General features: G+C 43.7%; 1 protein-coding gene across 1 annotated transcript in view; it reads left to right on the forward strand.

Annotated features, from left to right (window-relative positions):
- Window positions 1-15,146, forward strand: part of LOC111750833 (anoctamin-2-like) — an 84,899-nt gene extending 69,753 nt beyond the window's left edge. Inside the window, exons 8-10 of the mRNA XM_023548716.2 lie at window positions 431-612; window positions 12,157-12,262; window positions 14,406-15,146. Of these exons, the coding sequence (XP_023404484.1) occupies window positions 431-612; window positions 12,157-12,262; window positions 14,406-14,678 (561 nt within the window). The 3' untranslated portion in view covers window positions 14,679-15,146. The remainder of the gene's footprint in view (window positions 1-430; window positions 613-12,156; window positions 12,263-14,405) is intronic.
- The last annotated feature ends 8,167 nt before the right edge of the window (window positions 15,147-23,313 follow it).

A 23,313-nucleotide genomic window follows, 5' to 3' on the forward strand; every position in this document is an offset into this window, starting at 1 on the left:
GACCCTATAGGACAGACTAGAACTGCCGCACAGGGTTTTCAAGGAGTGGCTGGTGGATTCAAACTGCCGACCTTTTGGTTAGCAGTCAAGCTCTTAACCACTGTGCCACCAGGGCTCCAATTATCTCAGAGGTAGTTTAATCCCTCCAACACCAAATGGTCCAAACTGGCTTAGCATCCTTTGCTGCAGTGGTTGTGACAGCCACTGCCTGTTGGATATACTTAGACATGTCAGAGATGGCAAAAGAGTGAGTCAGCTGCATGGCCTCAGGGACCAGCGAACTGAGCTTGATGCATGTCCTCCCATGTTAGAGTAGAACTGTCTGGATGGGAAGGCCAAGCATGGATGATCACTGAGCCAGATGAACCCTGAGGACCTGGACAGCATCCATCCTGACCAATCCTCAAGTGTTTGTGGTTCTTTCTCTCAGGCTTTTGTCATTGCCGTCACCTCTGACTTCATCCCCCGCCTTGTGTACCAGTACTCCTATAGTCACAATGGGACTCTGAATGGCTTTGTCAACCACACCCTCTCCTTCTTCAATGTCAGCCAGCTGAAGGAAGGAACACAGCCAGAAAACTCACAATTCGACCAGGAGGTTCAGTTCTGCAGGTAAAGTAATCAGGAGGAGAGCAGTTGAGGACCAAAAGTAAATCAGGTTTGTGAGGCCACCAAATAATTTTCTGGATGATCTAGGATTCTGTCATTCACCTTTCCCTTTTTCTCCCACCTCCCACCCTGAATTACTATGAAACCAACTTCACTAAGAACTTACTAAGTTCCTTTTACTAAATGCTGTGGAGCAGACAAAGAAATATATACAGCCTTGTCTTCACCCTCGAGGGATTTATGGTCTGGTTGGGAAGAAAACAAGCAGAAGAAATAGGAAGTAGAAGGTCATTCTGTGCTCATGTGTAGCATGGACCATGAGCATTGTGGGTGTTTGGAGAGAAAGAGGGCCTAGTAAGAGTTGCAGGACAGAAAGGAAGAACATTCTAGATGGAGAGTTAGCATGGGCATAGCCATTAAGGTGGGGATGAATTTGGGGTCTTAGGTAAACACTTAGAGGCTAGAAAGTGTAGTTAACAATGACAGTGCTTGGGAAATAATATTGAAAATACAACATATGTAAAACTCCTGAAATAGTATAAGCAAATTGTTGAATTTGAATAGGTAGGAGGAGTAGGCTCTGCAATCAGACGGGAGTTTTAAGGTGGTGAAACAGGAAGATATTTACCTTTTCAGTGCCAGGGAATGATAGGGTAAAGGGTTGTCGTTGTTGGGTACCGTCGGGGCAGTTCTGACTCATAGCAACGCTATGTACAACAGAACAAAACGCTGTCTGCTCCTAAGCCATCTTCACAATCATCACTATGTTTGAGCTCATTGTTGCAGCCATTGTGTCAATGTATCTTCCTCTTTTTCACATACTCTCTGCTTAACCAAGCATGATGTCCTTCTCTAGGGACTGGTACCTCCTGATAACATGTACAAAGTATTTAAGACAAAGTCTTACCATCCTTGCTTCTAAGGAGCATTCTGGCTGTGCTCCTTCTAAGATTTATTCATTCTTCTGGCAGTCCAGGGTAGCTTTAAGGAAATTGAGGAAGATGGACTAGAACTCAGAGAACTCAGGCAGAGCCACTGGATTGTTGCATCATTCAGATATAAACCGTGGTGGGCAGAGGCCATGGAGGTAGAAAGAATTAAGAGGAAAGGAGAAGTTGACTATTTCATATAATACTTTGCAAAGATGATGACAAGAGACAGGAGAGAGGCTGAGTTAAAGATGTCTGAAAAGTTTGGGCTGAAGTCAGGAGACTGGTGAAATGGTGGTTCCATTAACAAAGTCAGGGAAGATGATAAGAGAATCTAGTTTTATGATACATGTGATGATTTTTATTTCAATCATGTTGCATTTAAAGTGATGGTAGGAAATACAAGAGGCAATTTTCACCTAAATTATAAACACACTAAACTGGAATTCCAGAGAGTTCCGGCTTATAGCCATGATTGAAAGCCATCAGCACAGAGATAAGTGAAGCCAGAAATAGATAACTGTCCGCTATTTACCGAAGAAGGGCAAATAAAGAGAAGAGCCAAAGGGTATAAACTCTTTAACCCTTTTGTACCCTGAGTTAAATGATAGTGCCTATACAGAACTTAATAAAAAATCACGCCTCATCTATTAAAAACAAACAAACAAACAAAAACAATAAGTATTATAACAACAACAGGTAAAGGTATTGTGGAACCGGTGTTAGATGTTTAGGGCTTTCTCCAGTCATCCCCAGCAGTGTCTGAAGTAGAAGCTGCTGATGCCTCCACCCAAGAACAAATGTTTTCAGTTGTGTTTGCAGTAGTGATGATCTTGGGCATGTTTGTCATGTTCTCCCACCTGGGACATCTTGGTAATCAAGGTCAACCATTTTCAAGACAGCTGCTTAGGTTTGGATTCACCGTTTGAGAACACGAATTGGTCTTCCTAAAGTAGATGGCTGAGTTAAACAACTTTATCAATCTGTGAGTTAAATAGAAGGATAGTCTGGTATCAGGAGCAATAACTTTAGGGTTCAACGCTAGCCAACCAAGAAAAGATGCAAAATCCAGGGCCAGACCCAAGAATGAATGAATAAATTCATACATAGATCTCCATTTGCATCAGCTTGGGTGTTAGAGGTATATTCACACGTGGAGCTGTAAAAAGTCTGACTTGGACTAAAGTTGCATTTCAGGCAGATTTGCTACTAGGTTATGTACTGCTCAGTGGCCACTCCTCTGTATGGCTCGGGTGCCAGACTGTCTGTCCATGGTGCTAGATGGTGGTCTCCAGAGGGCGGTACCAGTTCCTGGCCTTTTCCAGTGGCATCAAGGTCTGCTCCAGCAAATTCCACAAAGTCAGTCAACAGGTTTGCATTAAACAAACAGGCACTAAAAAGTAAGAATTAGACAATTTTTTTAAACTGGAAGAGATCATAGATATTATTTTACTGAAACTCCTCATTGTACATTAAAGACAAAACAAAACAAAACAGAAAAAACAACTGAGGCTTAGAAAGCTGAAGAGGTTCCCAAGAAACAGATCCTGAACTAAACCACAGATTTATCCAGGAACTCAGGCTTCAACCCCTGTGTACAGTGGGGAGCAACATGAATGTGACTTGTCGTGTGGGGAAGCAAGAATAATGTTATCTGTTCCTTTAGTTGATCTAGATGCGTCTGTCCATAACAGTACCAAGTGTCTCTCACCTTGCCCCTGATCTTCAGAACTTCCAAAAACATATCTGGAATATAATTTCCAGAAACGTCAGTTGTTTAAATTGGCTTGACCAAAAATGGAATTTAATGGCCCCCGTAAGTGCAAGTTGAGAGTAGGTCTAATTTTAGACAAGGCTTGAATCAGTCAATGTTGTGCAAAATCTCAACTCTAATTCAGTTGATGTTGACTATATTTTAAAGCTCCATAAGATTTCCAGCAATGACAGGCCATTATTATATTGGGTTCAAGCCTAGCAGGGAAAAAACCACAGGCCTCTTTCCCAGTGACCCCAGCAAAAGTCTTATTGTCGCTGACTGGCTGGGATCAGTATACACCTACTTTGAATCAATCACTGTAGCCAGAGGAATGTAATACTCTCAGGGGCAAGTCTGAATCCTTTGGGAATGGGGACAGTGGGTAAAGTCATCTCCATCTGAAGCACAGGACCTTGGAGTAGTGGGAAATTAAAGTGGATGGATACAGCACAGCCAAAACAACCAATGTTCAGGACACGAGGTATTAGCACGTGTGGATCAGAGTAAGCTTTCTTGTATCTACCTCCAGAGTCACTAGATATCCCAGCCAGCTGTAAAACTCTGGTTGTCTTCTCTCCATCGTTTCCATGCAATGAGTTGGGATCATGGCTTATCTATGCCCCCTTTTTAAAAATAATTTATTTTTTGTTGTTGTTGAGAATATACACAGCAGAGCATACAATTCAACAACTTCTACATGTACAGTTCAGACATTGATTGCTTTCTCCAAGTTATGTAACCATTCTCACCCTTCTTTTCCAAATTGTTCCTGCCCATTAACATAAACTTATTGCCCCCTAAGCCTCCTATCTAAACTTTCGAGTTTGATCCCATATAGATAATTCTTTAAGAGAGCACAATGCTCAAATACCAGCCCCCCACCTTTTTAAATTCTGCCACAGATTGATGCTCATGGAGTACGATTTTATTCTATTTCATGCCAAGAAAATTTACCTGAGGATCAAACTGAAATGGCTTTTGTCATACCCACCATTTTTCATTACTTGCAATACGAGTGAAGATTATAGGTTCATTATGTAAATATTTCTGAGGCCCTACTGTATGCTTGACATTGGCTATATAATAAGGACCAAGATACAGTGCTTCTCTCAAGGAGTGCAGATAGAGGAGATGAGTTATTAAAGTCAGGCAATTAAACTATAGTTTTACTAAGTTACAGTTGGGTAACTACAGGGAGCTATGAGAGTCCTTTGAAGGGGGCCATGCACCTGACTGAGACCTAAGTGTTCAGGGGTAATTTCAAGGGGGATGAGGCCCGAAGAATGAACAGTACACAAATGACCATAGTTCCTCATTCACTTGACCAAGTCAACCTAAATGGTAAGTGGGGTGCAGAGGGGTGGTGGGAGGTGGGGTTGTCAGGTGGTAAAAGAGGTCCAGGGAGAGTAGTGTGCTCCAGGTAGAGGGTCTAGGGTGTGCTCAGGTCCTTCAACAAGAGAGTTCTACTCCTTGGGAGTAACCGTAGATAGCTGGAGCTAGCGTGAAAGAGGTAAGCTATGAAAAGAGACTGGAAGAAAAAGCAAATGCCAAATTAAGAAGAGCATGTTTGTCATATTGAGGTGTGTGGGAGACCACTGAGGGGGTTTATAAGAGAGCAGTGATGAGATCAAACATTTGCTTCTGTGTGACTTTTCTGATTACAGTGTGAAGACTAGGGAGTATTAAGGGTTACATTTAAAATAAAGAGATGCCCTACTCTCTTTGTCTAGAGAATAAGTTGTCATACAAGCTAGGTATAACATGTTAAATCGGTGTATTAAATAGACTGCACTTACAAGATCAGTAAGAATTGTTGACGGCAATCTCTGCCACAGGTGGGTCCTCCTTACAGTACCACTGCATGCTGGGCGAACTTGTCTGGGTCACCAAATCCTTTGGGAATTTAGGAAGTGAGGACATAACCTCTGATGTATTCCTAAGCCAGGAACTGCCACTGGCTGTAAGAAATTAAGGAGAGAGAGGTTGAGACAGATAGAGAAAGAGAGAGATTGAGAATGGGGGAGGGACTGTGATAGAGAGATACTATGTGTACGGAGCCTTGGTGGTTCAAGTGGTTAGGCATTTGGCTGCTGTTATGGATTGAATTATGTCCCCCAAAAATGTCTGTCAACTTGGCTAGACCATGATTTTCAATATTGTGTGATCGTCCACCATTTTGTTATCTGATGTGATTTTCCTGCGTGTTGTAAATCCTACCTCTATGATGTTAATGAGGCAGGGTTAGAAGCAGTCATGTTAATGAGGCAGGACTCAATCTACAAGATTAGGTTGTACCTGGAGTCAGTCTGTTTTGAGATATAAAAGAGAGAATCCAGCAGAGAGACAGGGGGACTTCATACCACCAAGAAAGAAGGACCAGAAGAACAGTGCATCCTTTGGACCTGCGGTCTCTGTGCTGAGAAACTTCTGGACCAGGGAAAATTGATGACAAGGACCTTCCCCCAGAGCCGACAGAGAGAGAAAGACTTCCTCCGGAAGCGGCACCCTGAATTTGACTTCTAGCCTAATAGACTGTGAGATAATAAATTTCTCTTTGTTAAAGCCATTTACTTGTGGTATTTCTATTACTGCAGCACTTGATAACTAAGGCAGCTGCTAACCAAAGTGTGGGCAGTTTGAATCCGCCAGTTGCTCTGTGGAAACCCAATGAAGCAGTTCTACTCTGTTCTACTTTGTCACTATGAGTCAGAATCGACTTTATGGCAATGGGTTGGTAAGAAGCAGAAACAAAGACAGAGACAGGCATGAGTTCTACAGCTAGTCTTAGAGTCAGTGTGTGGAACTGCTTCTGTGGTGGGAAATGAAGAGTTTGCCCTGATTTTCTGGCAAATAGTGTTGGGAACTTGATGACCCTTTATATTCTTAACTTTCAGTGACCTCTGGAGATAAATGTGGTCAAATAAAACCAAGGTCCAGGCTCCAATTAGGCCTCGCCAGGGATAGAGGTATTGTAAAAATAGCAATAAAAGTTAGGAAAAGTCTCCAGCTGCCCATTTGAGATGCATTCCCAGCATTCTTGAAGCAATGTTGGCCGCAGCCATCTAACTGCTCTGGCAGGGCCACTCCATAAACAGCCTTGCGACGTCAATCTCCAGGCGTGATTAGTGACCATTTGATGGGGTCGAAGGGCCACCATGTCCTGGAGGATGGATGGTGGCTTGGGCTGCTGGCTCAGTTGGAAGGGGATTACAGAGATTAACAGGACAGGGCCAGTGACCTGGGCCCCAGAGCTCAAGAAGCCCACCTGGGTACAGCCAACCTACTGGGTCTTTTTGGAGCTGTTGCGCCTTCAGAAACAGCATCCTGTGTGACCATGGCCAAGTTTTTCTTCAGAGCCTAAGTGCTTCCAAGTTCTGAGGTCCTGTGAAGTCTTTGAAGTCTTTGAAGGGGCGGGTTCCTTGAGAGCCCTTGGCAGCCTCACATCTGCTCCTTGCTGAAACCAGAGGTAGAATCAGCTTTTCCGGGAGTTGCCTTTCCTGATCTATATCAGCCCTGGGATTGACATGGTTCTCATTAGCTCCTAATTGCCTGGGCTGTTTTCCCTTGTTAATGGTGAATTCAGACGGCAGTTTTAAGTACCTCAGACGGTACGAAAATATTGTATATAATTATGTTCAGCGTTAAGATGACATTAATTTTCATGGAGGCTACTTAATTTTTTTTTTTTTAAGATATCACTGGAGATGAGACATTTAGTAATTGATTCACAATATAACCAAAACCTCATTAAAACAACAACAAAGAAAGCCTTGACTGTTTATGACCAGTTCTTGAGTTTCTTACTTCGTCACTCTCCCTGCTTTCAGTGATTTTGTGTTGTGATGAATTGTGGCAGGAGGTCACTGTTTACCACCCCCCACTGTGTCCCCCTCAACAACTGCAAGTGAGGACTGGATGGGGACATATGAGCTAGGACTCTCTCTTACCTCTCTGTACCTCAGTTTCCCCATCTGTAAAAGTGGAATTTCAGAAAAGATAATCTTCAAAGATTCTTTTCTGATTTTTAAAATTAATATTTAAGGACATATGTAATATGTTAATATATTTTCATAAAATATTTAAACATTACAGGTATATCTGAAGCCCCTTTGACCACTACAGTTCTGTCTCACCTCCACCCCCTGCCCAGCCCCTTGGCATCTTCCCAACAGGAACCAGGGTGATTAATTTGAGTATATTTTTCCCAGATATTTTTCTACACATTAATACAAAATGAACTTGTAGAACCTTTAAGGTATTGTTCCTTGAATTTGTTTTATTGTAATGAAATGTATTTTTGAGTTAATGGAAACGTCATTTCTTTAGGTAATGTATAATTTTAACCCAATCAATGTGATTTTTCAGAAAGCTAACATACTCTAGATAAAATATTCATGTAATTTTAAAGTTAAAATATCATGTTGACTTTTATTCCGGTTTCACTTATTATACATGAGACCGTCTCATTTAACACTATAATTTTGCTTCTGAAAGCTTGGTATAAAAGTGTATTTTGGTCAACTATGTGTTGGCATTAATTATATTCTTCTTTTAAAAATACGAACTTTTTAATTATAAAAGTAATTCAAAAAAAATACACACACACACACATACATACCAAAAAGGTGAAGTGAATAAAAGGGAAAGAAAAGCCTCTCTTCTCAGCCCACCCCAGTCATTCTCTCCAAGTGGAAGCCACTGAGGCCTCTAGAAATCACATTCATGTGTATTGTGTTATTTAATTCCCACAGTGCCTTCAATTAACACTCAATGAACACACACATACACACACACACACACACACACACACACGCCACCTACTAATTTATTTGTAGTTAATGGGGGGAGAAACTGGAAGCGTGCTCCTTCTTTGTTCTCAGCACTCTGATACCTATTTTGTTCCTTCCACTTTATGGATTAGGGTGGTGAGGTTTAGTGATGTAAATATACTCAGTGTCTTACAGTTACAAATTGGCAGAGCTACTCCAAGGGCAGACTGCCTTTCATAGACACTCAATCTAGCTATCTCATTCATTGTTGAAAGATTCTCCTCATCCAAAGACTTGGGAGAACTCTCAAAATTAATGTTAAGGTGCAAAGAAAATAAAAGCGCTGCGGGGGTGAGGATGAGATCTAGTAACAATCCCTAAAATTGTATCCCTGGGGATAAAGCCCTGCCTTCCCCTGGGGTGACAGCCAGCAGATACAGGTAGCTGACCAGAGCTGGGGGTTCATCTAGTGCTGTGGCCACTCAGTGGGACTTTGGGAGACCGAAGCTCCCTAACTCTGGGGAAAGGGTCTAGTTTTGATGGCATTTGAGCTGATGGGGAACGGAACAGAAGTTCTACTTCCTAGGGCTCAGGGCTGCCACCCATCAGCCTGGGAAACAGAACTTCTGGTCCCTTTCTCATCAGCTTAAATGCCCTCACAAACCAGACCCTTTCCCCTGCTTTTGTCAATGCTATGTGTGCACTCAACTTAGAAATAAAGTATAATATGGTCATAGTATTGGAAACAAGTTCATTAGCCACTGTGTCCTATGTGACCATTTCTATTCTTAGAGCTAATTATCTCTTTGTTTAACTAATATGTTCTAGTTACTCTGAAAATATTTGATAAGGCTGACTTCTTAGGGTGAAATGAAAACAAAAATGATGAAATTTGAGCATACGTTGGAACATAAACACCATCTATTTACCTGGTGGCAGAGACTTACTGGAATCTTTTTTAAACTATGAGTCATGGCTCATTAGTGGTCTATGAGATCATTTTAGTGGGTCATAAGTAGCATTTTAGGAAATAAAATGGGATGGGATATGATAGAACAGAATGGAACCAAACAGAAAAATATCAGTACATTGCACGCAGCAAGGATAAGTATGTTTTGTGTAATTTTTATTTCAGTAATATATATGTATGTGTGCATAAATGTAAAGTATATTTCTTACTCTAGGCCACAGTTTTTAAAAAGAGTTACCTTTGGAAGGAAAAATACAAACAAATGTATAATTAATTAAATTTCTCTTTTTTTTTTTGTCCTTGTGGCATGCATAGCTTGCCCTTTAGTTCATAACAGAACCCAAAACCAAAACCACTGCCATCGAGTCTATTCTGACTCATAGCGATCCTACAGGACAAAGTAGAACTGCCCCATAGGGTTTCCAAGGAGTGGCTAGTGGATTTGAACTGCCAACCTTTTGGTTAGCAGCTGAGCTCTTAACCACAAACAGAGTCACCTTTAACCCACTGGCATAGGGGTATTTTCAAGTAGAACTTTCTGGACATATCTGTGTGTTAATCTTTTTCCAGATCCTCCATTAGATGAATGTGCCTGTTAGATTAAAAATATGGTTTGGACCCTGGGAGAGGGCAAAGTGACATTTCCAAAAGCTATGGTGAGACAGTAGCAGAGGTGGGGGCTGAATTAGATTATTTGATTATTTATGGATTCTTTTGAGACTGGAAAAAGAAGGGTGAGCCATGGCTCTCATATAGAGGTCAGTGAACAGCTGTTCCTTCATAGATGGAGATAGAGAATAAGAGAAATGGGCTTTTGTGGCAGCAGGAGGGATTGAGCTAGACCTGGGGAAGGGTTTCCGCATGGTAGGGAGCAGGTTTGCATGTACATACCCACCTCTGAGTCTTGAAGAGTAGGATGAATTGCCTTCAGCCATCTCTTCTTGCTGGGGCAGCAGGAGGATGATGAGGCTGTTGTTCCACCCCAGACACCCTCATTTATTTAGCCACGCTCTCTCTCTCTCCCATGAGCAAGAGTAACCTGGAGCTGGCCATGCTTCTGTCCTCTGCCACAGGTGGATGCGGTGAATCCCGTGGTGTTCTGCTGGGCTGTAGTTAGCTTTGCTTTTCATCCGGATGTCAAACCAAGCTTCAACAGCTGTAATCAGCTGTTGGAAGAGGGGAGTGCGGAGTGGAGGGGGCAGCTTCTGGCTTCTTGCCAAGCCTCAGTCAAATGCTTAGTATCCATTTCTCAGTTTGTCCCTTTCTGTTTCTGACTCTGTCCTGTGTCTTTTTCTATCATTGTGTGCACATCTCTTTTCCTCTTCCTCTTTCCTCCTTCCTCCTTGGGCAATTAGAAACCACCATGCTATAACATTGATCTTTTAGAGCAGCTCGCTTATTCAGGCCAGGGAAGGGATAGAAGAGCAGTCGTTTCTGAATCCTGCTACTCTCAGACTGTGTCTGTTGGTGAGGAGTGCTATGACAATGGGAGGAAAGCCTGAATTTGGCCAGACCTGGATTTTTATCTTGACTCTACCTCTTACTGGAAACCCTGGTGGTGTAATGGTTAAGAGCTCTGGCTCCTAACCAAAAAGGTCAGCAGTTCGAATCCACTAGTTGCTCCTTGGAAACTCTATGGGGCATTTCTACTCTGTCCTATAGGGTCGCTATGAGTCAGAATCAACTTGATGGCAGTTTTTTTTTTTCTACCTCTTACTGGCCAGGAGGCCTAGTGCAAGTAATTTAGCTTCTCTGAGTCTCAGTTTCCTCGTGTGTTATATAGGCATAATGCTCTGCTGAGGATGTTGTAAAGATTAAATAAGAAACTTCCAGGAAAGCTCCTTGCTCAGGAATTGGCACAGAGTACCTGTTCAATATATATCAGTGTCCCTCCCAGCCCCTCTCTGGACTAGTCCCTCCCCTGCCTTCCTCAACAGCTGTACACACTGCTGGGTGGCCAGCTGCCCATCCCCCACCTCTTTCTTCAGCCCAGGGCATGTTTTGCTTTTATTGAGCATCAAACACTGGTTGAATTCCATGAAGAAAAGTTCCCTGAATGGCCATAGCCCTTCTGGAACCAGCCCTTGTCATTTTTCCAAATAAAAGTCTTAGAAAAATGTGAGTCAGAAAAAACGAGTTGGTTTTAACATGAGTCATCCCAGAATGGGGGTGAAAGGCAAAATTGAGAGAAAGCCCTGGCTCTTTCGATGGGTCTGAGAAAAAGGCAGGAGCTCATGCCAGGCAATGACATTCTGTTTCTTAAACCACATGCACAGAGCATGGACAGGACACTGACCAACCATGACTATGACTGCCTGCCCCACCAAAATTCACTCAGCCTTCAGCTTGATCTGAATCAGCCCTCCTTTTAAAGGTTCAAGAATGCAGCCATCAAGCTGGCCCAGGCCCTCTCATGGCTGCAGTCCCAAAGCAGCCGGCTGTGAGTGAAGCCTGAGAATGTTGGCTGGGCCTGCATCTTCTTTGAGTCCGCAGGCTATAGAGCACTGGAAGAAGCATCTGGGGGCCTTCTCTACCCTCACAGTACCCACAGGCTAGTGGGGAGCCAAGATAGATCCACTGACCTGCTTTACTCGTGACACCTGGGAGGAGAACCCTGACACCAGATGAAGCTTTTGGGGATGCTGAAAGGAGATCTGGAAAAGGGTATTTCTAGGCTGACATTGGCTTTTTTGGACATTGGTCATCTTATTCCATGGACATTTGTTGGTTGGGCCATGGATCCCCCAGCATGCACCCATTCACCCACTTCTTAAGTCTAAGAGCCAAGGGCTTGCCTGCTACTTTGAATCTTGAGGTTTAACCCAGAGAAGTACCACCCTTTCCTCCCTTTCCTCTCAGTCTTAACCAGGGCTTCAAACAGGCTCATTGTGGTTTGAACTCCTGCTGAGAATTTGCATTTCTAACAAATCCCAGGCGATGCTAATGCTGCTGGTTAGGGACCAATTTTGAGAACCACTAGTAGAGTAGTGGTTCTCAGAATTTGCAGTACATAAGAATCACCTGGGGATCTTGTTAAAATGTAGATTGTGATTAAGTATATCTGGGGTGGAAATGCAAATTCTCAGCAGCCCTAATCTTAACACCATCTTTCTTTGTGGTCAGGTTTAAGGATTACCGAGAGCCGCCATGGGCCCCAAACCCATATGAGTTTTCCAAACAGTACTGGTCCGTTCTGTCTGCACGGCTGGCTTTTGTCATAATCTTCCAGGTGAGTTGTTCAAATAAGGAGTAGCCAATTAGAATCTAGGCTGCAAGGGTAAAGATGGTGCTGACCTGCCACTGGCCCCTCATTTCCAGGTTTTTGTGGAAGGGGTCTTTGCATGTGGTAGACAGACATGAAGGCTCTCTGCCCTGGGTGAGGCAGGGAGGACTAGAGAGACGGCTCATTTAATGGATGGACTTTGCAGAGAGTAAAGCACAGAATGAGATTATAAGACAGATGTGGGGTAAGTTGCGGGGTGGAGGTAGAGTCCCACTTAAACCTAAGACAAAGAAAGCAAAGTAGGAAGGGCCACTGAAACCAGAATCTTGGCCCTAATGCAGACAAACAGCCCCACTTCATCTCTGCAGTTGCAAAAGGGCTCAAGTTATGAACCTTTCTTGTCACTCTCAGCTCCCTCCTTTGTAAGCATTGTTTTAGCCACTGAGACATCTGGTGGGAAGGGCCCCCAGAGCCATCTAGCCATCCCAGAATGAATAGCAAACTTGAGCCCCGAGATTCCTATCTCGGACAATAGCCACAGCTCCAATTGCATCGCGGAGATTCTCCAAGATCGAGGGGCCCCTAATTCCCACTCCCGCGTAGCCAGCCTTCAGGTGGGGCCAGAGCATGGTGCAGATTCTTTTCTCTTCAGCTCCCTTGGGCTTTTGTATTCCCTAAAGGCAGATCTCTGGAGGGCTCTAAAGTATCCTGCCTCCCAGACCCCAGCCCAGGAAGTGGAGAAGCCCATCGGCTAGTCTTTCACCTAAAGAAGACAGCCTTTCTTCCCTTGGAAAGATGGGGCGATAGCTTTGAAAAATTGCTCAGACGTCGGCCTACTGCCCCACCTGCGGGAGTCTCATTTTACCATATGTCACATGTAACATTTCACTTGCACTGTAAAAAGCTGGTTTAAAGGAAGAAGGTGCCATTTGATGAAGTAGCTTGAGTATCTAAAGCTCCCAGGAGCCTCTGGAAGAGGCCTTGGGTCTCCAAAGTCTTCCCCTAATCTCCTAGGAGCACGTAGAGTTCAAGGTAAAGGATGGGAACTGGGAATAGGTTTAGAGTATGAAAGATAGCAGAGCTCTGATTACCTAGTTCTGGGCTCAGTTATTGTCCTCCAGTCTCAGAAGGGAGAAGACACATGAGTGTATAACTGGCAACTAGGAAGTTATACCACAATTGGAGGAGGGTATTGGGTAGAAGGCAGCCAAAGGGTGGCTTGGGGGAATGAATGCAACTCAGATTATAAAAACAACTAGCACTTATTGGGCCATGTCAGGCACTGTTTCAACATGCTCCTTCACTTAATCAGAGAACACTTCCGGGAAAAGGTGGTCTTATCCTACCAGTGTGTATGAGTGGAGGGATGTGGCGAAGCAGAACAGAAGAAAGAAGATAATTCCAAAAACTTAGAATTGGTAAAGAAGAGCTGGATGCAGGGGGTCTCAGACAGGTGGGTTTACTAGAGTGGCTGCAGTGGAATAGAAAGCAACATAAAGTGAGCATAAGAAGTGGGTGGCTCAGCTAAGGCGGAATTCAATGGAAAACTCCAAGATCCATGTCTGATGTGAAGGACTGAGACAGCCAGCTAGAGGAAGAGAGGCACAGGCAGCGCAGTGGAAGCCCTGGGGAGACAAGTTGGCTTCACGGTCATTTCTCAGGAAGCTCTGGGCAGGGAGAGACTGGAGGCCTGGCAGTCAAGAAGCAAGATTAGAACATGTGAGAAAAGTCTGAGGAAGAGGGGTTGGAGAGGAAATTAGAAGTCCTGTGTAAGGCAGAAACGATAGCTAACACTTATTCAGCCTTGCTATGTACCAGGCACTGTTGTAAATTTGGCACATGTATTAACTCATTTAATTATTACAACTCCATGAGGCAGATACTGTTATTATTCTCATTTTATAGATGACAATACTGCAGTACCGTTATATATCTTGATTAAGGTCACTTGGCTAATAAGTGCCAGAGGCAGGATTGCACGGAGTCAGTCTCTTCTGGGGTGATGTTCTCCACAACAATATGATCCCACCAGCACTACAGCTAAGACAGTCACTCTGCCAGGGCAGTGGCAGGTGATAGTGCATTAGTGTCTCACCGTTCTCCAGGCTATACTTCTCCACTCAACCCCTTGCCTCCTTGGTGTTGACAGAACCTTGTGATGTTCCTGAGTGTTCTCGTGGACTGGATGATCCCAGATATCCCCACAGACATCAGTGACCAGATCAAGAAAGAGAAGAGCTTGTTGGTGGACTTCTTCCTGAAGGAGGAGCATGAGAAGCTGAAGCTGGTGGATGACCCAGACCCGAGGAGCCAGAGAGGGGAGAATCGGAGCAGGTGGAGCCGGGCAGCCAGCTCAGCCCCCTCAGGTCGCAGCCAGCTGGGTAGCACAGCGTCTGCTGGTTCTCAGCACACCAATGTGTGAGCTTCCAGCCCCACTGCAGAAGGCTCCACAGGAGCGAGGCGCACACGCACGTGCACGCACATGTTTGTACACCTGGGCGGGTGTGGTGTCCACTCGCCTGGATCTGGCCTGAGGGGACCTTGAAAAGGGAGTGTGTGTGAAAAGAGAGAGAGAATGAGTGCAGGAAGCAAGAAAAATTATGCTGCTTCTCAGAAACTTCAAGCTTAAGTTTCTTTTAGATCCTCTTTTGAGCTGTATCCTTTTGGAAGATGGGCACCCTATTTAAGTCAATCAGCGAAAGATTCAGGGCCGTTCCTCTCTAGAATTCCCAGGCATCATGAGCCTTCCCCATGCTCCCTGGGGCACCCTCTCGCGCTCCACCATCGCTTCAGAGGACTGCCAGGCTGGGAGAGAAGTGCAACCACAGCCCATCCATGCCCCTGCCATAAGGGATCCCACCCCCTTTCCCATCCTCACCCTGGGAATATCCCTGAGTCACTTGCAATGGGGGCTGTCATAGCCTCAGCAGATGCACGTTAAGTTACAGGGCTCATTGCTGTGGCCTCTGGACCTGTGAGTAGCAAAGATCCAACCTAGGCTTGTCTCTATTCATGTCACAGGGCCGCTTTGAGCTGAATGCAGCTGTCATTTTATGCAGGTTCAGATTGAAAATCATAAAATAAATGGAAACCTTCTTTATAAAAGATGCATCTCCTTGTCTTTTATGCCTCCTCTTATTTTCCTCTCTTTCTGGTTTGCCATTCTCTCTGTCCCTTTTTCTACCAATATTTATTGAGCACCTACTATGTCAGCCATTGTTCTCAAACTAGAGATATAGAAGAGGATAAAGCAGACAAAATCCCTACCTCTTGGAGCTTATGTTCTGGGGAGAGACAGACAATAAACAAATAAATATATAGTATTTTAGGTAGTGATAAGGGTCTTGGAGAAATATAAAGGAGGATAATGAAGGCAGGAAGTGTGGGGATACAGGGGATGAGGGATTTACCACTTTGTATTCAAATTAATGACAAATCCAAGTGGTGGAGAGGTTCCATCTTGCAATGCTCATATAAGTAATTGGTAGCAGCTGCCCAGAGCGCTACAGTGAGAAGACTTTCAAGTACAGTTAGAAACAAGGGCCAAGCACCATTCATGACTGGCTTCCACACACCTTAGCCTCACCTGCTGCTCAGAACCCAGTTCTATGGTCCCCTTCTTCTGGACTGGTCCCCGGTTCCTTACAAGTTCAGTCTGACTAGAGTCCAACTTAATGCCTGAATAGAAGCTGCAAGTGGGCCCCACCCTGCAGGAGACGTGAGAGCTGTTGTTTTGATGTTTCAGCACATCTGGCAATGTGAGGGGCCTGAAGGTGCTGTGCTGGGCATTGGTGCAGATCACCATAGTTTCTGGATTCCTCCTGGTTTCGAGTTGGAATTGACTTGACGGCACATAACATCAACAAGGATCTGGGTATCTGGCAGGATGGCGCTGCCTACAAATCCTTGCTCCAGAAAGCAGTCCCTTCTTTTGTGGGGACAACAGGGCACAGATATAGCTCTTAGCAGAGCATTGAGCAGCCACTAACCCTTAACAAGTAACAAGTAACCCTGCAATTACTTTAACGACGTCAAACCTTAGTATTCACACTTACCGTTTGAGAATAGATTCAAACTAGAGTAGCATAAAAACACTGCATCATCTTACAACAGATATCAGCTAATTTGGGGAGAGTAAGAGAAAAATTTCACTTTGAGGGGGCATTTTCTTGAAGATTACAGGCCACAAAAGAGGGAGTTTCTCAGAGACTCCTCCCAGTGTGGGTGGGCATTGATATTCAGGAAGCAGTGATGGTCCACAGTCAAGGGTTGCCTCTATCATCAAGACACCCTGAAGGAGCCACACCCAGAGCCTGTTGGCTGCTTGTGGTTGGCTCAGGATCCTTCCTCTTTCTTTCTTTTTCAAATTAAAAGAAAAAAAATTTATACAGTCAAATTCAAACTGCTGACTTTTTGGTTAGCAGCTGAGCTCTTAACACTGTGCCACCTGGGTTCCATAGGATCACAAATAAATTTAAAGTAGCTAAATATTAACCATTTTTCTATCTAGAAAAGAGGAGTAGGAAAATGGGTCATAATGGGCCATATTTTTTCTTCCTTCAGATATAAATATTGAGAGCAGATTTTTGCTTACAATTTTTTTTTTTAATCTTATAATGCAATAAAAAATGTTATTTTTTCTTCGAAAAGTTCAGGAAAGGAAGTTAGCCCTGTTGGTGTAGTGGTTAAGAGCTTGGCTGCTAACCAAAAGGTTGGCAGTTGGAATCCACCAGCTGCTCCTTGGAAGCCCTATGGGGCAGTTCTACTCTGTTACGTATGGTTGCTATGAGTTCAAATCAATTCCATGGCAATGGGTTTGTTCGTTTGTTTAATGATATATATACAGTCACATACATTGGTTTGTAATAGCATCTATTATGTTTAATTATGAAAATAACAAAAAGTAATGCCTGCTCATGACGAAAAGTTAGAAAATGCAAAAAGTAAAATATAAAGTTTAATTCACCCAAATTTTCATCTTCACGAGATAATTTGCATTCAGTCTTTTTTTTCTATCCACTTATTTTCACTCACAGCTAAAATCACTCTGCATGTACTAGCTTTAAACTTAGTTAATAGGGAAACATTTACAAGTCCTGGGTAAAAGTTGTTAGGAAGAAGGACTTGGTGACAAACAGTGTCTACCACTGAGCGAGTCATCAATCTTTTCTCATTAAGAACACAAATAAATTAAATCAACTTGACTATCCATTTAAATAAAAGATCCTGACAGTTACGTTATGTGCTCTCTGCAAGAAATGTGTGAGATAAAAAGCAAGACTTCCCTTCACTCTCTCACTTCTCACAGTCCCTAAACAAAAAACCAAACCAGTTGCTGTCCAGTTGATTTTGACTCTTGGCAACCCTGTAGTACAGAGTAGAATTGCCCCATAGGGTTTCCAAGAAGTGGGTGGTGGAATCGAACTGCCATTTGGTTAGCGTCTGAGCTCTTAACCACTGAGCCACCAAGGATTCCTCACAGCCCCTACAGATCAGCATTTTCTAGTAGAACACTATTTGTGAAAATGGAATTATGCTTTTGTCAATATGAATTTTAAAGATTCTAAATACCATCAGTAAACTCCTTAACAGAGGGACCATTATTTTGCTCAATCTAATCTTGCCCTAATCTTGCCTTCTGGGAGTGAAAGGAAAGTCTTTCTGTTTGTTCATTTTCCCAGCACAGTATTCCAAACTTGTAAGTAGATTAACCATTGTCAAGAAAAATGGAAAGGAAACACACTAGTTACTCTTCCACAGGCTGTGAGTTGGAAGAGCGGAAGGCATTTCTAGGAACTAGGAAAAGAAGGAGACAAGGAAACCATGGGACCAATCTTAGCCTTGTGGCTGCCTTTGAAATATATAAACAAGCAGGGTTCTGGAATACAAATGAATTAAGAAAACTCTCCAGTCTTTTTATATTTTCATATTCACCCCTTAAGAAGCCCTGGTGGTAAAACGGTTAAGTGCCAGGCTGCTAACTGAAAGGTCTGCAATTTGAACCCACCAGCAGCTTTCAGGAGGAAAGACCTGGAGATCTGCTCCCCCTACCTAGGAACCCCTATGGGGCAGTTCTGCTCTGTCCCATAGGATTGCTATGAATTGGATCGAACTTGATGGCACCTAACAACATAAGATGGTATTGCTAGGAGCTCTGGTGGCACAGTGATTAAGTACTTGGCTGCTAACTGAAAAAAGACCTGCCAATCTGCTCCCATAAAGATTATAGCTTTGGAAACCCTGTGGGCCAGTTCTACTCTGCCCTATAGGGTTGTTATGAGTCGAAATGGACCCAATGGCACACAACAACAACATTTATCCCTTAGTTGGTCAGAGTAACTTTGTTTTTTTTTTTTTTAGCAAGGTGGTGTTAGCACTCATTCCTTCAGCTGATTGTTGAAGGTCACAGCTGAGCCCTGCTCAGAGTTGTCTTCAGCTAAAAGGAGCTTCTTTGGCCCAGGTCCTATTCCTCTATATTTTAGGAGCAAGTTCTTCCCAAAATAATCCTGTTATGCTTTTTCTCTGCCCTCTCAGAATCAACCCATCTATAATCTCTATTATTTAAGCAGCTTCTAACTTCTGACTTACATGAAACTCTCATGGATAGTCTTAAAGAGACATGATGACTTCTAACACCCCATCACCCTACTCTCCTGCATGTCCTGTTCTACTCCTGGCCTTACTTTTACCTGCAGATGCATTCTTCAGCTAGTAAATGAAGATGCTGCACTGGGTAAGTGCTAATTCTCTAACACTCATTCCTGTTCTGGAACAAACAATTCTATAGGATCACTACAGCATGGCAGAAGTTCATATGGACCATTGTGGATGACTCAGTCTTATCCTCTGTTTGATCATTTTGTCACAGTTCTGGAGGTTGGATGTCTGAAATAAGGGTGTTGCCATACTGATTCCTTCTGAGGGCTCTGAGGGAGAATCTGTTCCATGCCTCTCTCCTAATTTATGGCAGTTCCAGCATTCCTTGGCTTGCGGCCACGGCACCACATGGTGTCTTTCCTCTGTCTCTTTGTCTCTGTTTATCTTCTCTTTTATAAGGACACCAGTCAGATAAGGTTAGGACCCATAGTATTCCAGTATGACTTCTTGTTAACCTAATGGATAACATCTTCAAAGACTCTACTTCCAAACAGGGTCACATTCACAGGTACAGGGGTTAAGAATTCAACATATCTTTTTGGGGGGACACAGTTTAATCCATAACACCATTCTACTCATCTTTCACAACCCAGGTGCTGGGTATCTGTGTCTCAGATATCCTAATCCAAATTAGCCAAGGTAAGTGCTACCTGGAGTCCCTAGGTGGTGCAAACAGTTAATGCACTCGGCTGCTAACCGAAATGTTGGAGGTTTGAGTCCACCTAGAGGCACCTAGGAGAAAGGCCTGGTGATCCACTTCTGAAAAGTCAGCCATCAATTATGAAGCCTATGGTGCGTAGTTCTACACTGACACACATGGGGTCACCATGAGTGGGAGTCGAGTTGAAGGCAACTGGTTAAGTGTTGCTCATGATTTCCCTTCTTGCTCCCACCGACAGTAGTTAGTATCTGTTCTGCTTATCTGTAGCAGAGGGCCTCAGAGAGCAGAAGCCATCCTTCAGGCTTAGCCATATCTTCTGGAAAACAAACCAGATGTTTCCTCAGAATATGCCCTCTTTGCACATCTGGCTAGCCTCCTACTCCCCTTCCTCTTTTTTCCTGTTCTCTCACAAAACAGTGAACGGCAGTGCCCCGGGGACCTATTCCTTCAGAACAAGGCTAGAAGACATTTTTATCAAGAATCTCACCCATTCGCAATGGAACCCACTTATTCGTCTGACTTTCCCTTGGTTTACACAGTTTTATCTCTAGAGCAGAGTTATCTTCCGAAAGGACATGCAGGGCAAAAGCCAGATGGGAATTCAAAAAGACAGCTGTGCATATGGGTTCAGGAACCTTCATGTTTTATTGCTCTACCTTTGTCTCACTTCCTGTCAGCCTAAGAGAGCAAGGAGCTGAGGACTGAGGCCTCCAAGCCAGGATGTCTTCCTCAATTAGGGGAATGAAGCCACACACCCTAAGGGAAAGAGGCGTTCTTTTGACATGGCTCCCACATCATAACCTGCTCTTAGTTTTCTCCCAGCATGATGGGCTCTGGTTGGCCTGTATCTAATTCTTCAGAGAATATGTGTCAACTTCTATCAAGAACCACATCTGGTTGGTTTGAGTGAGGTTGCTAGTTGAGAAACAGATAAGGCCTTAAAATAGGCCCCTTCATCCCTTTTGCATGGGCCTTATTCCTACTATATTCTCAGAAACATTTCTCGTTCCCTGCCTAATCAACCTCAATGTCTGTTTTCTTAACTGCTGCCCCCAGACTTCACTACACTTCACCTTTCTCTTTTGATTCTTTTTCATTGCTTCCATTTATGTCCTGCTGTTTTTTCCTAAGCCAGAGGAAAAAACTCCCTCTATCTGTCTGCTCACTGCCCCTCGTTCCTTCTAGAAACCCCTCTAAAGCTCCTTGAGGTGTAGATTGTCAGCATATGTACAGCACTTTCCAACATACATTATGTCTGGTGATACAACATTTCAAGAGGAGGCAGTATGATTAACATGGGCAGATCTTGGTTTGTGGGGCCAGGAGCTTCTAGAATTTTAGGGTCATTCGTTAAGAAAAAGAACACAGAATTATGAAAATTGAAATTATAAGGGTGGATATGAAATTATAGGAGTAGAATAGAAATCACAATACAAATTTTAAGATGACTAATACCAAAAATGTGGCAAAATCCACAAAAACAATTTTTTTTTAATTAATTAACTGACTCATAGATCTTTCAAATACTACAATCCTCCCTCACCACTATCTTTGGCTGCATGTTGTGTTTTCATTATAATGTTATCAATAAGGAGAATAGAAACGTAATTGCCCTTTTTCCAGCAAGTTTGATCAGCATTTGTTTTTTATTCCTCATAGAAAATAGAAACTTAGACAAGTTTCTTTTAACTCCACAACTCATTGCTGGTAATTTCATGTAAACGTTAAGATTGTTGTTAAATTTGGGGAAAAGCTCTATCAAGTTTCTTTCATATGTAAGCTCTAAGATTTGGAAGAATTTTCAAAAGTTGTTTCTCCTCCAGTATCCTGGCACCCAACAATCACAATCCACGTATTCTTATAGTACCAGTACTCCTTGAAACGGGCCTTGAAGCTTCAGCTATACTAACTTCACTGTAACTCAACACCTCATCATCATTAGCCTTGATTTAATAGTCACTGAAGCTGAAGCCTGGAGAGGTTAAGTGACTTCCCTAAGTTTCTACCACTGTAAGGACTTCAACACTGGGGTTGAGACTCCAGGCTGAGGCTCCAGCCTGGCATTGTCAGATAGCATGCTTCCTCCCTTGGATGCCCGCTGCACCTGGGTGCTTTGCTGAAGACTTATGGAGTCATGCCTGTAACAGAGGATAATACTCGTCATGATCAATCATCGCCGTCTGTGGAGCACTTACTAGATCCAGTCTCTGCTCTAAGAATTGTGCCTTCTTCACCTTGCTTCATCCTCACAACCTCCTGCGTAGCATTTATATTCCCCATTTTATACTTAACCCGTATGGTCTGTATCACCAGCTGGGATTACAAGTCACTTTTTTCCTATTATTCACTTGAGTGCCCACATAATTGTTAATTTAATAAAGCTAGGCCAAGAGGCCAGCAATCTATCCCTCTCAAGGCCTGTTCCTTCGGATTCACCCAAGTTCCCCAGGGCTTACTTCACCCAGTGGGGGTTTCAGGGACCCCAAAGAGACACCTGGAGAGCATTCAGTCCAGTTTGACTAATGCCACATGGGGTGCTATTGGAGGCATTTGCCCACTGCACACTGATGTCCTTGCTGACACACCAAAGTCATGGCCCACTCTTGGGCTACAAGCTTACCGCTTGTGGCAGAGAGGCTGGGTTACAAGGGGCTGTCAGCCTCAGCTCATACTGTCCCAAATCTAGCCCTCCCCTACGAACTCCTGGTCTTTGTATTAGGTCAGACTCACCAGCCTAGACTCCGTCTTCCACTCTAGGACGTTCCCTTTAGGCTCTGGGTGGTCTTTCCTGACACACTTATCCATTCTGATCAATTTCCCTCATCTGATTTTAGAGTAGGAGTTGGGGGTCTCAGAGTATTGAGATGAGTCAGCCCACTTCCCTCCCAATAAGAAGCTCTCAAAACTAAGATGCATCTAAGGGCTTGCCTCTGTCGAGCCACAGGAGCTTCCATTCTTGCTCCACTTAGGGCAATGTATTATCCCTCCTTTAGATAAATGGAAGCCGCATGTGCTAGTCTTCACTGAATCCAGAGCCTCTAATCTAACTGGGCAAAGAGGTATGTGTGGTGGGGGCAGGAAAGTCAAACAGCCTTTCATACACAGAGGAGGAAACTGAGGTTCAGAGAAGCTCTCTCTGCTCAAGTGTCCAAAGCGAGTAAGTGGCAGAGCTGGCAATCAAACTGCAGTCCGCCTTACTCCAGAGCCTGTGCTTTTAACCGCTTATTGGAGAAAACGGACAGGATGCATTTCCAAAGCTGCCTCTGTTTGGGTAAAGCCTTTGTGGGGACAGAGCTTTTCATATACCATATTGAGGAAGTGTACTGGGATGGAAAATGCACTTGGTTTTGGAGCCAGACTTGGATTCCAGTTCCAGCTCTCCCATATGGGTAAGTTCCATGACTTTTCTGAGCTGCTTTCCCCAGGATAGAAAAGTTACCTGCCCTCCTTTCCTTTTAGGGTTGTCCTTGGTAAACCATAGAGCATTAGGCCAATACCAAGGAGGGGTATTATATTAACACACGTTTCTAAGAAACTGAACCTTGTCACCAGTGACGAGAGTTCATGTCCAGTATAAGACACATTGGTAGAGACCGTTGGGGCCAACAGTAAACTAAAGCCTGTGTGGGGTCATTTAAGAGGGTAACATGTATGCCAGGAAACAGAGTGTTTGTGTGTCGGGATAACCTCTGCAGAGGACATAGCCCTGCCTGTTTATGTTCTTGACATCACAACGCTT

This window comes from Loxodonta africana, chromosome 4 (genome assembly GCF_030014295.1).
Source record: "Loxodonta africana isolate mLoxAfr1 chromosome 4, mLoxAfr1.hap2, whole genome shotgun sequence".
Lineage (NCBI taxonomy): Eukaryota > Metazoa > Chordata > Mammalia > Proboscidea > Elephantidae > Loxodonta > Loxodonta africana.